The sequence below is a fragment of the Strix aluco genome, chromosome 1 (genome assembly GCF_031877795.1).
Source record: "Strix aluco isolate bStrAlu1 chromosome 1, bStrAlu1.hap1, whole genome shotgun sequence".
Lineage (NCBI taxonomy): Eukaryota > Metazoa > Chordata > Aves > Strigiformes > Strigidae > Strix > Strix aluco.
Genome location: NC_133931.1, coordinates 91,518,701 through 91,535,671, shown reverse-complemented (window position 1 = coordinate 91,535,671; position 16,971 = coordinate 91,518,701). Strand labels below are relative to the sequence as shown.

General features: G+C 36.7%; 1 protein-coding gene across 4 annotated transcripts in view; it reads right to left on the bottom strand.

Moving 5' to 3' along the window:
* The window catches only part of ZCCHC2 (zinc finger CCHC-type containing 2), a 44,844-nt gene that overhangs the window by 7,903 nt on the left and 19,970 nt on the right, over positions 1-16,971 (bottom strand). The window contains exons 4-11 of one of the 4 annotated variants that reach the window (XM_074826826.1): positions 15,978-16,049; positions 12,651-12,763; positions 10,650-10,744; positions 7,223-7,306; positions 5,439-5,496; positions 2,625-2,763; positions 1,038-1,102; positions 56-150 (exon numbers count right to left, since the gene is read on the bottom strand). In XM_074826826.1, coding sequence (XP_074682927.1) covers positions 56-150; positions 1,038-1,102; positions 2,625-2,763; positions 5,439-5,496; positions 7,223-7,306; positions 10,650-10,744; positions 12,651-12,763; positions 15,978-16,049 — 721 coding nt within the window. The remainder of the gene's footprint in view (positions 1-55; positions 151-1,037; positions 1,103-2,624; positions 2,764-5,438; positions 5,497-7,222; positions 7,307-10,649; positions 10,745-12,650; positions 12,764-15,977; positions 16,050-16,971) is intronic. The other 3 variants (XM_074826835.1, XM_074826846.1, XM_074826857.1) reach the window with 3 other exon arrangements.

Genomic DNA, 16,971 nt, shown 5'->3' with positions numbered 1-16,971 from the left:
TCAGCAAAGCTGGAAATTCTGTTTCTTACAAACAGATTGGGAAAAAACATCTTACCTTTTGCTGTCCCTGTACGGATGTGCTGTGATGCTGCAACTCTAACTCCATTAGTCCTGTTATTCAAGCGGCAGTCAGTTTTCTTTGCTTTCTCCCTGTGTAAATAATTTTCATGGGTTTCCTTCCAAATGCATGGGCACAAATAACTAACCACAAACGAACACAAAATGCCACTGCAAAGGCAGTGGCTCCATGCCAGAAATGTATATTTAATAGATATAACAACAAATGAAGATAATAAACAAATAAGTAAAGGCTGTTAGTGCAATATACCAGGAACTAAACTGCAAGCAGTGTTACTAAACACTATGAATAAAGATCTAAAAAAGAAAACACACAAAAAAAGAAACAGTACAGCTGATAACTAAAGTAGTCTTTGAAAGCTGATGTGTGTAATGCAGTCCTACATCAGACTAGCATAAAAGCATCTGGCTACAGAGTAACAAAATGACAGAAAGTCAACTTGGAAGTAGGCGGAGTATCAGGTAAAGGTGGAAATGTTTTCACTTCCTCACAGTGCAGGATTGTGTAGCCCACAGGAAGTTCTGAAGCCCTCTGATGTGCAAATTACCTTTGGTAAAACATCTCAGCGAGTTACCACCCACTGCATAATGTTAAAGGTTGCTGTCAATCCTTACTTGACTTTTCAGTGTTTTCTGGACAGCTTTACACCTTTTAACTTTCGAATAAATATAAGGGGGAAAAAAGGCATTTTGGTATTGGTTAAGAACCTACTTCTGCTCCTTCATCTTTTTGCTAAAGAACTACTGATATTTTGAGAAATTAATGCATACAGTTACATTCTACTTTTCAAGTTACTTCAGAAGATAAAATAAGGACTTTTATGTAGACTGTCTTCACACTATGCCAGCTCTTGTTCCACAATAGCAAAACAAAGCACCTAATTGATTGTAGACTCTGTTTATCAGAGTGAGTACATTACACTTTGTTTCTGGATTTACTGGTTACATCGGAAACCTACTTTTCCAGCTGTGGCTTTCCTTTCTTCTTGCTTACTGTAGACAGACTTCGTTTTTCCGGTGTATGCTAGACAGAAAATACAAAGACACCAGTTCAACAACAGAATTTGTATCACGAAAGCCAACAAAAAAATCCCTTCTAGAGTGACAGGTTGGTGAGTCCAAGACTACTGCACTCACAGGCACTTCGACCATACAAACAACTGCTTGTACAGTGCATTCAGGCCTTTAGAATAATGCATCTTGTCTTCTGTTTATGCCATTATCAGCAAAACACTCAGCAAATTACTACTGGTAAATATTCCAAAGACAAAAATCAAATTATTGTTTGCATGCTGTCTTTCCTCTTGAGGATAAAAACAAATGTGTTTCATCACATTCCCGCTAAAAAGGATAATCACAAGTCTTACGGCACTACAGAATTTAATGATTTAAGTGGAGTTATTTGATGGTTGGGGGGTGGGAAGTACATGTGGCAAATTATTTTTACATTGTGACAAAGCAGGTACCCAGCCTTAAACTGGAGGTTGCTGCTAAACTAAACTCTAGAATACAACATAGAAGCACATAAGAAAAAACTTAGCATCTGCATAATTCTTTAAGTATACTATTACTAGCTGCTAGTATTATCTCATAATTGTCAAAGGAGTAGAACTTATGAAAACTCAGATATACCTCTGTCCAATTACATTGTATTTGGACATCCTTTAAATAGAAGTAGCTTTTCCTCTGCTTTAGTATATTACTTTTTTCTTGCCTCAAGTTTGCAGTATTTCAAGCTTTGATGCAGTCTACCATTTCATCTTTAGAAGCAAATCTCAATTCATTACCCTGCTTTGTAAAATAAGGAAACTGGTTTTGTTTGGCTTGCTATTCTTCACATAATAATCAATAGCCAAATTCTGCATGTAGAGCAAGAGTAATATTAAGCAACTCTAACATTCAAGGTTTTCCAGATGTAAGTAGTGAACCACCTACCTTCCCCCAATTTCAGCAGATGATTTTATTTATAAATAATTATTCTTCTCAACTACACTCACACCAAAATTGACCACTGAAGAAACACAAATCTCACAAAAAGTGTATATGCATCTAGCTGTTAACTTTTTTCCACAAAGATTAATACTTAAGTTTCTTAAACAATGCAGGTAAGGCAGAAAGAATATGTTTAACCTGTTGTCCCTACTGTAGCACTAATGTGGTTTAGTTACTAATACAGCTTCTAGTTTGTTCCTTGCAGTAACACAGAAATTCCCCAGGCATTCTGAAATTCTCTCTGATGACAATACTTTATGACAACAGGGAAGTGTCTGACTAGAAATGAACATCAGACTTTTCTGATTACTTATATCCTACTTGGAAATTTTATTTACAAATTCATAAACAAAATATGCAACTTTATGAGACAGTGGTAAGTAATTATGAAGGTTTTTCTAATCAAGATAAGTGAGTAGCAACTTGAACTTCAACACTTATTTGTACAATTTTAGCAGGGCTCTTCATCTTTTAAAGCTAAATCTAATTATGTGTAGTGGACAGTCTTCTCAAGTGTCTCAGAATATTGCTTTAAAGAAAAAACAGCAACACACCTGGTCAAGTAGGTTTGTACAGTGCTCTGGGTGCTGCTGGACAATACAGCTTTTTCTTCTCCAGTCCATTACCCCATTTTGCTCAGAGTGCTGTATGTTAAGGCTATCCAGTGAAGAACATTTCGCACTGCTAGTGCTGCTGAAAAGAAAAAACAAAAGTTATGCCGATACGAACAAACTTGCAGGCTTTTCTTACCAACATACACATTAGCAACATGTTGGGAAACCGTGGTATTTTGCTTTCAGAAAACCCTAGAAATTCTCAAGAGATTGAAAAATTACAGGAGTTCTTGTGCTCTGAAGTTATATTAATGATCTGGACATAACTGGAGTTCCTTTCTCATTTGTCTACTATAATTTGATGCAAAATTCAGAACAACAGAATTTGTACAAAACAGTACTTGAGAGAAAAGTTTCCATAGATATTTCTGCACACAAAGTCTTTTTGTTTGCTTTTTTCATACCAGACATGGGGAAATTTTCCAGATAGAAATGTTTTCTGAATTAATCTTCTTTCTTCTTTATTGTTAATGACAAAGCTGGAATTGCTTTGTAATCTCTATTTCGGAATTCATGAGACATTTAAGAAAAGGAGTGCATGGCTACTTACAGATCACACTGCAGCTGTGTGTGTTTGAATTTCAAAGTAGTTGTCTTGCTTTGTATTTTTACCTTCAGGATTGCTAGTTTGGAGTGCTGGGAAAAGGGAGTTGCATTTGGCATTTACTTTGGACCTTAGAACGCCCTTCACAGAAGCTTCTCTTAACAGCAACTGGTCAGAAACAGTATTTAACTAGGTCTGAGAGCACTAGTCAACAAAGACTGCTGGAAAAACAGTCAGGGTTCTGACAAAGTCAGTAGGGCACATGGACCTCTAAGTTTTTCATCTATTGTACAAAACCATGCCCTACTACTGACAGGATGCAAAAAGAGTTAGCACTTTTAAATTCTTATAAAAATACTTATGCTGATAATTGAAAGTGCCTTTTAATTCAGGGCTGTTGGCAGGCTGTTCCATGAAGGTTACTGCAATATGAAACATTACTCAGTTCCCATTACGGCAGATATCTACCTCACTCCAAAGCACAAGACATGCTGAAGTTCCAGCAGCTACTTACCAAATACCTCTGGAAGTAAGTGTTCAAACGTCTTAAAAGATGTACAATACCATATTAAAAAAAATAGTTTAACGTCCCAAAATACAGACATGAGCCCCTGACTGCAGAGATATAAGCAAGGTCATTTCAGAAACATCTGCTGAATGGAGTTAAGTTAATCTGCTGTCAAATTTGCAGTCATTTCATGTATACATGTGATACTATTTAATTTTTTATTTCATATGTCTGATCTCATTCCTAACAGTAAATTTTTGGACCTTTTCAAGAGTAAGGCTGCCATACTGAATAAAAACAAAAGGTAGACAGATATAATGCCCAAATTTTCCTGAAATGTACCAATGCTATTTATTTGAGATGAACTGCTCTTGGCTCTAGACAGTTTTATACATATTTACAAGAGAAAAGTTTCGTTCAGTGCCATTTCTTTAGAACCCATAAATAGCAGGCACAGATTTTAAAACAGACACAACGTGAACAGGAGAGGACTAACAGACCTCTAGGAGTCAAGTAGTAAACACATTTTCCCCTCTTAAATAAACAGAAAAAAAAAGCTAGCAAAAGGAGTTTCTATCACAGAAGTTTGTGGAAAGGTCTGTCCCTGTCTTTCTTACCTGAAAGATAGATCCTAAACCCAGTCAACTTTAGAGTACTTTATTATACAATGAATAAGGAAAAGACAGTATTTTTAATTAACAACTATATGCTAATAAGTTTGGATCCTTCCCTTATGACTTCATAGTAGGCTGTATATCCACTGGTATAATCAGAGATTTTGTCAAGATGACATTCTCTTCTTGAAGAAATGCAAGTTGAGAATAAGTAGGAGGGTTAAAAAGCAAAACAGAAACAAACAACTAAGTTGTCCAATTGGTAATTTCACAAGGATCTTGTCTGTTAAAGATCTGTGAACCTTAACTAACATTGTTTCGTGCTATGTTTATATTCTAATTATTGCAATGCCAGGTAATTCTCCTCCCCACCCCCAAGATAAATACATTTTACACATAAAACGACACAGAACAAAACTGTAAACCACAATAAATTTTGTATCCAATTTTTCTCTTAATATAGTTGAAGTATTGCACAACTATGTGCAAACATATCCAAAGTTTCTGGTCAAAATACATTAATGGGTGAATTCACATTACATAATTCATATATCTGAAAGCATATTTAAACTACTTTAATATGGTTAAGAAGTGCTTCCACTTACAATGGACGTAAACCAGCATGCTTTTGCTACTAAGCAAGGGAAAGAATGGACTACCGTCTCCTATAAGGTCATCTTTGAAGCTACTGAAGAAAAGCTTAAAATCAACAGCACTGGAAATTTTCAGTATATGCATGGGTGTGTGCGCACATGGGAAGAATGCATGCAATACAAATTTATGTTACTCAGCTTATAAACACAAATCAAAACATCAACTCAAGTAGTGAAGAGTCACAAAATTTGAGGAAGAAGAGAGTTCCAAATGACTGAGATCTACAGATTTAGAAACAGGATCTTCTGAAATATTTTTCTCATACAGATTAATAATGCCCCCCCAAACAAGAAAAAATAAAACAAGAACACCCCAACCCAGCCAAACAAAAACCCCACAAACAAGCTTTAATCTAGAAGGAAACACGTACTCTCAAAGCGCTAACAAATGAAGTTCAGAAATGTAACATGGTCACATTACATCCTAGTACCTACTTGGCAACAGGACTCTTTCCATTATGTTTCTTGTGAACTGCTGTGTGTTGCATTACATCTGGAAAAAAATAAACAGAGCGTAATTTCAATAGCAATTCCTATTTCCTCTTTTAGATCAATCCCACAAATTCATTTTTCCATCACTACCAGACACTTAGCAGAAGACATCTCTGTTAAATAGGCTAGGCTTAATTTACTGTGCTGAAATTAACAGGTGTTGCAGAGAGGGCAGATCAGTTTGTACAGACAGTACAATCAAGACTCTTTACCTTCCATTTCACAGAAGAATCAAACAGAAAAATAGGAACTATAAAAACCATTTATGTTTGCTCACCTCTATATTTAATCATAAGGACTAAATGTATGACTGAGTATCACCCAGTATGAAAGGATGGAGAGAGAAGAAAGGATTCAGTCAGAAAAATACAGAATTTTGTGATTTTTTCTGAACTGCTAAAATTCACCTCAAAATTATGTCACACATTCTAAACAGTGAGTGAAGACAAGTCTTACACAGAAGTATTGCATTCTGAACCTCAAAATTCACTATGCAAGTAAAGCTTTACAAATTACATTTGACATAAAGAGAGATACTGCCTCAAACAAGAAATAAGAACTTTAGAGACACGGTCTAAGGCAAACATTAAATTTTAACAAAAGCAACTTCTCTTAAATCCAGCTGTTGATGATCTTAGCCTTCTTGGTAGCTATCATTTTGCCTGAACTGTTATACATAAGTCTAAACTGTGATTTAAAAAAAAAAAAAAAATTTAAATCACTGTTTTTAAACTTCTGGTAGCACTTGACTAAAACAGCACAAAGGTGTTCTGAGATGCATCTGTAGTTTCATCAGGTGAACAGATATTTTTCTTTTAAAGACAGTATATAAACCACTATTTGAACAATTTCCAAATATACTGTAAGTTTACTTGGTGTGTTCTGAACTCTAAAGAAAAATATGGTAATGATTCTTTTAAATAAGAAAGAACTGTCTCAGCTGCATATGTGGATTACTGATTGCACATAAGACCAACTGCAAGCTTCTTGTTAGTTATTAATGTGTAACAGGATAAGAGTGGTGTCATTCTGTGAAAACTAGTGTAAGTGTTCAGTGCTCCATGTTTACCTGTCAGTCCCATTTCTCATCCTTTCCACCTACCAGAAGCTTATACTTATTCACTACCGAAAACAATGCAAAACTGGCTTGCCATTCCTTTCAGAATGAAATGACTGACCAGTCACTGGGCTGCTGCTTTCACATATGAACTGGTTTTGAGGTATTTGGAAAACACCAGCTTTCAGACTGTAATCAATACTCACTACAGTCCCAACAGTCCTTATTAACAGTCCAGAGTATAAAAGCAGCACACGTTAAGAGTAAGAAGAGGAAAATTTGGACATCCTTTCTGTGTAAAACTAAAAGCTAGACAAATTTGGCACATTTAATGCAGAACAGTCCGCAACTCTTGAAATGCTGCACCCAACTTCAAACCCTGCTGACTGAAGAATAGGTAAAAACATCACAAGCTACAAACAATCTTGGCTCAAGTAAATTGTTGCTCAACACAGCTCTGAACTTCTGCCTCTGAGCTGCCCATGAACACTTCCACTCCTTGAATTATATAGCAAACTAAGAAAACTGCTGAAAGTTCTTCATTTACATAGCAGACTTCATTCAAATCTCTCAGCTTTGTACCAATGAAGAAATCAGTCAACTGTATGATTTCCAGAACTGAGTGTGGTAAAATTTCTCAGAGAAGAACCACCTTTGAGTACACAACTACCTTCCTCCTGACTTGAAGCTTCTGAACTGTCCTCCTTGAAGTGTTCTGGTGCCTTAACCGTCTTCAAAGAGGGTTGTAAGTTACCTGCAGAGAATAAAGTTCACGTAGTAACTTTATAGATCTTGAACAACTAGACAGTTCCTGAATGCTTGCACTAAACTGGAAGCTAGGGAAATGGAAGACTGAACTTACTGGTTTGCACATGGCAATAATTTGAACATCATCTCCTTCATCCGTAAAGGCTCTACAGAGATACTTTTATTTTGAAGAAAAGAGTGTACAACACAATTTCAAAATTATGGTGCAATTTCAAAAGGTTGGGATTGTGATTATAGTGTTAGAAATACCCCTATTATCCTGCACTTCAGATTTTTTTTTTTATAATCATTTTGTGTTACAGCAGGAAATGGGAGGAGACCAACAACAGTTACTAGAATTCTTCTACACGTTATACTCCTCCATTGTCAAATCATTCACCTGCCAAAGAGAGCTAATTTGAGCTAAAGTCTTCTAGTGCCCTTAACACAGTCTTCACGCACAATTTTTGCCTTTTTATGCCAGATGGGACAGAAAAAGGAGTGGCAATAATATTAACAGTTTTGTTGCAAAAATACCACTATCATGCTCTGAAAAAGGACTTAGTTTGATAATGAATCTAGGAGTCTACTCTTTCCCTCTCCAAAAGTTCCAAGTTAGTGCAGGTAAAAGCATCTGAAAGCTGTTGCTGAAGATCTTGAAACACTGATAGAAAGATCATTCTGAATATCATCTGCATTGAAGGCACTAAGTCCCCAGAGATCATGCTCTAATAATGTCTTTTGGAATCAAGTGTCTATTTCAACCTGAAAAAGTGTCTAAAATAACTGATGGTATGAACCAGGAGGGAGCTAATTGATTTCCTCCTTAATGGAACCATGGTGGCATAATTACTCTTACTGAACGTATTATTCAGTGTGAGATCCCAAACATTATTTAAGGTATAAAGACCCTTCACTGAACATAGAATTTATTTCCACATAGGTTTTACTAAAACCATATCCTTCAGAAAGAGTGAGTATTTTTGTATTTCCATGAAAAGATATTTTTATCCTGAACTCTAAGAAGAAACTGAAGACCAATTTAAACCACGAATCCTTTGTCTGCCAGTTAATTCTGTACATACGATTTGAGAACTATGATGAGATTTTTTTTTTTAAAGATATGCTTCCTCCCCCTCACCCAACACTATCAACACATTCGAAATATGCCACCACAGGCTAACTTGCAATTGCAAGTATTAGTAGGATTCCAGGAATCCCAAACAGGAAATTTAGACATACACAGAGGCCACCAATAATAAAAAAACTTCATGAGCCACTTAATTTGTCGTGATTTGGGCAATGAATATGGTGAGTGCTTTTGTCTTAGTACAGCATCTATTAGCCCGCACCATAGGAAACATGAAATGTGAGCTACTCCAGACAAATCATCCAGTCCCCCTTCTCAAAAAACAACTGTGCTTAAATTCATCACACTATTTGTCTTCACCAAATTTTCCTTAATATCTAACTCAATGTCAGGGCCCTGAAACACACCAAAGGGCTTTGCAGCCTCTTCCCCTGCCCTCCCAAGGGCTGCACCTGACTGTGCTCAAGGTCCAATCTGACACAGTGCAGTTTTGCAATTTTGGGTGAGACTGTTGGGAAAAGAACTGGCAGAAGCCTCACCCAGAGCCCCCATCCTTTGGCTTCAGAGCCACATTTGAGCTCAGGCCCTTGTCTGGGGTGCACTGCAGCCATGCCTGTGCCTGGCCACATACCTCACTGATCCTGTTCTTAATAACCCTGACCTACTGACTTGTTTTTCTGCCCTGACCTCAGACTTGCCTTACTGCTTTGGACCTGTCTGGTAATCACCAGATTCTTGCCTGTCCCCAGTCCTAATCTTCCTCATAGCAAGTTAAGCTCAGTGCTTTCTGTCTTATCCATCAGAGAGAACAGATCATCCTCTTTACATTATGACTCTTCGGTATTTGAAGACTTAAGTCATCTTCCATTGGAGTTTTACCTCCTCTCTGCTAAACAATGAAGTTCCTCACCCTATCTGTCATGCATTCTAGATCTGAGAAATCCTCATACACTTTCATGTACCCAATTATTTATTATTAAAGTTACCTCCCATTTATGATCACATTATAACCTGTAAGACTTCCTGTAGAATTGACCTGTCCATTCTACCCTTCTGATCTACCTCCCAGTCAAGTCTATCGAGATGGAACCAGGCACTGATTCTTTTTCAGACCATTTCAAATTATAATCACGTACAAGAATGCTTTTGCAAGTCTTTCCCACCTATATGTAGTCTACAGACTAACATATGCATACCCTGTGCAGTGTGCCTATCATCAACATCAATCTTTCTGGATTTGGAAACTCTCTCCTCCCCATGCAGCCTTTCAGAGTTGTCAGAATTTTCACAGCAGTAAAAATTCCAGTCAGTTTCACAACCATCCCGGATCTCCTTAGCTTAACATTTTCATGAAATTGCCATGTAAGAATGTCCTAAGTGTTACTAAAAAAAAAAAGTCACAAAATGACCTACAGCTTCTACCCTAATCACAATGCCTCTATCTCATCATGGAAAGAAATAATTTGCCACAGATCACACACATCAAGTGAAAGTCAGACATCTTTCCTCTATTTTCTTCCAAGCACATACGAGCAGTCTGTTTGAAAACAACTTATTCAATTCCTTACTAAGATCATCTGCAACTTCTGAGGCAGTGGCCTCACAGTCAGCGCTTTAACTGTTATGGTGGATAACATGCACTGAAAGAAGAAAAGATTCAACAGAAACAAAGACCACATCCTAAGGCATCCATACAGAGAAGCTAAGCTCAGGTCACACAAACAATTTCTAATACCAAGTAGGTAAGAGGCCCAACCAAGGAAATCTCTGCAATGCAGATGCTCTGAACAAGATTCTATGTGTTCTGAAATCTGGGCCATCACAAAACGAATGCACTCAAAACGAATCTTAGTTCAAACATCAAGACAAACGCTTCATCTACAATAGAAACCAAATAAAAACCAGATGTTATTTTTTGGGTCAGCTCAAGCATTTTGTTCCCAAGTTTAAGATTTCTTAAAAGGAAAAAGTCCCGAACTGTTGCACATATTCAATTCATAACTACCTATTTTAATAGTGTGATGGTACAGAGGAGAAGAAAGAAAGAAAAGAATACGAACTGATGCTACATAGCATGTTCCCACTGTCAAAAGCATGAGTATCTGCTGAAGCAACTATTCATTGGCAGGGAGTTCAAATACAACCAGTGGAATACAATATAACATGAACACATAATTATAAAACTGTAATTAGGCACGATAGGAAGAATAGCTTTTTATAGACTTTTTGTTATATAAAACAGTATTAGGATATTTCTTACTGTGAGTGTGCAAAGATTCTGATGAAATTGATTGGAAGAAGTTGTATACTCTCTGATTCTGCAGAAAAGCTTGCGATGTATTTGAAAATAGCTGCCTGAAATTTAAGTGAGAGTTTGTTAAACTGTAAGTAATATTCCATAGGAAGAATACAAAAACTTATTACAGTACCATTTAAGAGCAAAGGAGGCAGTTCTTAAGAAGTACAAACACTTCAAACTGCATGTTGAATGCTACTTTCAAGCTTTGTTGTTCAGTGCTAGTATAAGGTCAGAGTACAGCCAGTACAACAAATTGGTATGATGAATTTTTTATAATTTAAAAGGTACCTGCTTTTGAGCCATCCCAATTCAGACACTTTAGCCACCTGCAACATTTTATCAAAGAGGAGTTTGGACGGAGTCAAAAAGCACTGGACCGTAATTTTAACTTTTTTTTTAACTGAGAACACATTTAATTTCCCAGAACAATGCATCCTTTCTTTAAATACACTCATTTGGTTAAATGCAAAGTTGAATTCACCTATAAGGTTAGTATTTGAGTTTCATAATCATCTCCAAGAGCAAAGGGTAGGAGTCTCAATATTGCTCCTCACTGGTCTGAGTCTGTTCCCAAGAGGTCAGTGACAAATTGTATTAGCTTCAGCCAAGAAAATAGGCCAAGAATGAATGGGTTTTTACATCTCACACCAAGTTTTTAGTTACTGCTCACCAGGAAGCACCACACACTTCCAGTTTTTTGGAAGAGGGGTGGGGAGAGCCATTTTTGGTAATTGGGCACATACTTAATACCCCCAAATAAGTATATATTTATGCTAAACTGACACTGTAAGAAAATGAAATTTGTATACAGTAATGATATTATCACAAGATTATTCATGTAGCATTCTAGTATAGTCACAACATAACTTGCAAATTGTAATGACAGTTCCATACTATAACACGGTTGGATATGTTTGAAAGTTATCCTCAAACTGAATCTCTTGGGTTTGTAATTACTGTGCTGTGAGGCTTCACAACCTTCCTGTATCACAATACATTCTCTTCAGTCAACTTCTATTAAACAAGTTTGTTCATCTAAAACCAGAATCTTTATTAGCCAAAACTGTTTGCACAGTTTAAGTTTTTGGCTTGACAATCAAGCCAATAAAGACAAATAATATTACAGATCAAAATAAAATAAAATTTTGGCACACAGCAGGTCCATATCTTCCCTAGCTAAGCTATTAAAGCAAATCCCAAAGGTCTGATATGCTTGGACCTGCAATACATTCTGAGCAGGAGCTTGAAAAGCAGTGTCTGATTCTTCCAACAAGCACCCTAACTCAAGAGACACTGCCCAACCTGATGAATAATTTGTTTTGAACAAGGTTGAACAACCCTAACAGAAAAGAACAAACATAACAAGATACCTGTATCAAACAAAAAGAACAGGGATGCACACCCAAATTCATATTGCTGTTCTGAGTTATACGATTTGACCAACACGTCTCACATCTCAGCAAACATTCCCATCACTAAACAGTTGGTTATGAGGTATGGGCCATTTTCTTACAAATGTGAGCTACATTTAATTGTATATACATGCTTCACTACTACTGTTTATTCCTTCCAAATTCTGTTCTGTCTCTCACTCTATCCTATTATAAAATTAGAAAATATGTGCTCTGAGTTACTGTTTCTAGTATTTCTAAATATACCCTTGTATAATGGAGGTAAGACCCTCACAGAAGGGCCAATCATTGCTATACAATGCTGCTCAGGACAAATACTTTCATAATTGTATGATTACTTCTAAAGAAGTAAGCCATTAAAGTTTAGTAAGAGTCTCAATTTAAAGAAAAAAAGAAAAAGAGTCAAGAGTATCTATTTCATCACTGCCTTCCCATTTTCTTTACAAATTGTGTTTAGGCAGCAGAATTTCCACTGTCCCTAAAAGCCATCTAGTTTGACTTCAATCACTTTTCAGGTGATGCATTTCAGGTTATTTGCTAAAATATTTACCTTATTATGGGCTCAAGATCAGCATGCCTTCGTTCTTCCCTCTTCTGAAAACCCTGATTTAGTGCTCTTAAGATAGTCTTGTCAAATGCTTCAGAAGACAGTTCCTTTGGGAGCTGAGAAAAAGGTTAATGTGAAAAATGAGTAGCTGACATTCTAAAGACTGTATTTGTTCACCATCAGTCTTTACACCTTTGGGTATCAACAAGAAACTCTATTGTTCTAGTTTGAGTAAGGTAATTTACAAACCAAAGGTACAACAAATCATCATAATTTAGTTTTGCTAGAGACACACTTTGCTGTAAATCCTCACATCGAATCCAGGTGTAAGATGGTTGAAAGCTCTATTTGAAAGAACTACATTCAGAACTTTATCAACACTGTTCTTTTCCACAGTAATTTACAGCCTGCCTTTATTTATTTATTTAAATCTTTCACACACAGAAAAGTAGATCTGAAAAGAACATTAAAAAAAATACTGGGGAGGACTGAATCACTGTATTTACTGTCATCACTTAGCTAGATTCAATTATTTTAAAGAAACAGGGGTAGAAAGGAGACTGTTTCAGTTCTATAAGGTGCTAGACATCAGTGGGCAATATTGAGATTAATCACTATCAAGTCCTTCTCCAGTTGCTATTAACACTGAAACTTCTTATGAAAATTCATTGTAACTGTTCTCAATGCCAGTATTACAAAGTGAGGTCTTCTGATGTTCTAGTTCAGAAGGCAAAAATTCTTGCTACTGAACAGTATCTATTTTAAATGAAAAGTATTCCCTAGAACAAAGATTTTTTTTCACATATACAACTTCCAAAATAATGTACTTAAGTACATTAAAGCTGCTCAAAATTGTTACTTTATATTAACAAAAAAAAAAAAAAAAAAGTCCTTTAATTTTGGGGCAATTAAAAGCAAACTGCCATAACAAAAATGCTTTTTCCTAGTTAAAAGCTACTGCTAATCTGGTTAACATCTGCCATCAGCTATGATCAACAGCACTAAGTAATTTACACTTCCTCTTGCATGTCTGGAATACACTCAATCCAGAGTGCCAGCTGGACATTACATCCTGCTAGTGGTGCAACAGCAAAGCACTAACTAATTCCTACACTGAATGAAGTGCTACTAATAGAGAGACACTATGTCTAATGTTAGATAATTGCTTGGTAACATACATAAAAGGAACTTCTGGAATCCAGACAGACAGGTGCTGTTAGTATTAGATTAGTACAGTGCTATAGCACCTGAAGTGTGTTAGATATAAAACCAGAAAGAAGTGCTCAAAACAGCTGTTCTTAACTGACCCCTTCAGCTTTAATATGAGCTACTGATGAACTCTGACTGAAGAATTAGTCAGTATTAACCAAAAGGTATCAAAAAGCTACTGCAGAAGCGTGGGGATGAGCAAACCTCATGTCCTGGTGTTTTGTATTTAAATCTGTCTCTGGAAACAGCCACAACTTTTTTTCTTTAAAACTTTCATTAAAAGGAATTAAATTCCTTCTGTAGTTAAACATTCAGTTATACAAACCCAAGATTAAGTGCTTATCTTAAGTTACTTACAAGCTTATTAGTCCTTCCAGATATATGGGCAATTTCCTACATGCAAAAAACTTTTTATGCTTACCACCTAAGAGAAGGTGCTCTACCCATTTACTACCTTAGTTTTTCCCAACGATGCTTCTGAAAGAGTTTTTACAGTTATCTTACTCCTATCACCCTATCTTTTCTGTCCCTAGGAAATTGAGTGTAGTACTTAACAATGCCATGCAGACTGGGAATAACAAAAAGCCAAAATGCAAGTGCGTATGAACTGGACAGCATTTGTAATTCTACCTTGCTTTAAAAAGAACTGTAGAAGTTTTATGCTGCTTTATTTATTTAATTCTCTCTTTCTTCTCTACTTATGGCTATCAAACCAACACGAACCAAATATATTTTTCAGCTGTGCACATTCTCCACAGAACACCTCAGAAAGCTTGTAGCAGCCTGTGATTGTCTCCTTCTTGGCCTGCCATCTTCTATATACCTAGACTCTGCTGGAGAAGTCAAGCCAGCACATGGAACACTCCACATCTGAAGAGCTGCCATCAGTCAAACTGGACAGGTCTGCAACTTTTTGTATCCTGTCTGTTTTCTTGGCTTCTCCTCCTCCTGGCAGCAAGTAGGTACTAGGGTCCACTTCAGAAAACAGTGTTCATCTTTACTTTACAGGTAGAAGAACAGGAGGCATGCAGTTGAACACTCATCCCAGAGCTGCACAGGATCCTGTATGACAGTCCTGCTTTTAAGGTACTCTTAAAGAGCAGATGCATGTACCCTATGTTGTGGGACACCCCATCCACAACCTGTCATGCCATCCATAATTCAAATCCTCACAAATCAAGCTCTGGGAACTCTGGGAACTAGATATTCCAACTAGATTAAAGCAGCAGTGAATACTCACTGCTTCGTTTCTACAACACTGGAAAACATAATGTTGATAACTGAAACAGTGAACAAGACAATGACCTTTGTACAGTAACTGGCTTTCCACTTGCAAATAACACTGCAGTTAAGAACACCAGATGCCATCAAAACATGCCCAAACCAGATCTTCCATTATAGTGCCCTGACCAGTGAGGAGTTTAAATATAGAATTTCCCAGAACAGGTGGAACTCAAAATATTAGACACTGGCAATGAAACACACAGTTTGAGGTCATCACACTCTACATGTGGCCTATGCGCACAAATGCATTCTCTGCTTGGGGCACTGGGAAGAACAACTTGGAGAACTTTTACTTTTTTTAAACACAGACACGCAGAAATAGCTGCTAGGTTTTCCTCAAATTTAACTCTCTGCAACAATGAATATACCCCTGCCTTTGTTCTACTGAAGAATACAACAGTAAAATTAAGAACTGTTATGCTCATGGCTCTGCGTCATTAATAAAAACCAACAAATGATACCCTTTCAGGTCATTCTAACAGGGACACCAATAAGCAAACGAGCAGTGCTTGTACCTATACATTAACTCTGTGGCGAATATTAAAAACTCATCTGGTAGTTTTACAGTAGTTCAATTAAAACTATAAGAGCAATTTCAGATGAGACAAATGATCTCCTCCCAGGAAAGTCCTCAAGCACTCTGCTGAGCTTCTCAATCTGTCAAGCTGCTCCACCACAATATACATGATTTAAACTGCTAATACAATTACAAAGTACAAAAATCTGGTAGCACGGGTTTTTATCTGCAATTACATCCCAGAAATCACAGCTCTTCTAGACTGCTTGTGAAGTTATAAACCTGACGTATAAACACTACTTTTGTATTTCAATACATACTTTTAGTAGGAATTCCTGAAGCTCCTGGTGTGTTTTTGTTACACATGTTACCGAAAGATCGGACCAGGTTACCTAGTAAGGAAAGAAAAGAGAACAAGGAAAGTATTTTTTTCCAAATATCGTACCAGTTAGCTGATCTTAACATTTCCATCAATCTGACAATCTCAGTATAAGAGTTACACTTGCAGATAAGTAAATACTAGGCAAAACAGGGATAATGGTGTACTTTTTCAAATACAATACTAATTTTCAGCGAACCTTTTAAGATCACCTTCATGTTATTTGTGGCTAAAGAGAGTATGAACAAATTCAGGTGAATGCAATGAACCCTGAAGATTACTGACTTACTGACTCAGAAAGAAGCCAGGCAGAAGGCTCTGTAATTACAGGACTTGTATCAAACAGACATCATTAACTGGGTACCAGAGAAAAGGACTTTAGGTCAGATACACTGGATTGAGCTCTCGCTGCCATTATCATAAGTCAAAACGAAAAAGAAAAAAAAAAAATCTGCTTATATTACCTATAAAATAATTTTATCTGCCTCGGGTTTGAATCATACACGGTTATATAGAAGTTGTTGTAGGGTACAATTCATAAAAAGTACTGCAAGTTACTAAAGAAGTTACTACAGAATCAGACAGCATTTTGGTATATGCTTGTATAAAATTTCAGTAGCTTATTGTTCTGACACAACATGCAAGTAGTAAAACAGCACCTTCACATGCATATTTTGAGAAAAAAAGAAGTAAGCTTGGTTAGATGAGTGCCGCCTGGCTTTAAGCCCACTTCTGGGCTTCAGATTCCCATTACATGCATGGGAAGATTCTGTGTAATGGGAGTGGACATGACAACTATAAACATTCATTTATTCCCAAGAGTTGATAGGATAATGTCAACCACCAACTGCCTTCAACTTAGTCCCCAGAAATGCCAACTACTCTTGGTGTCCTCAGTTGGGAAGCCATGACTGTAACTGTTATAACCTTAAAAA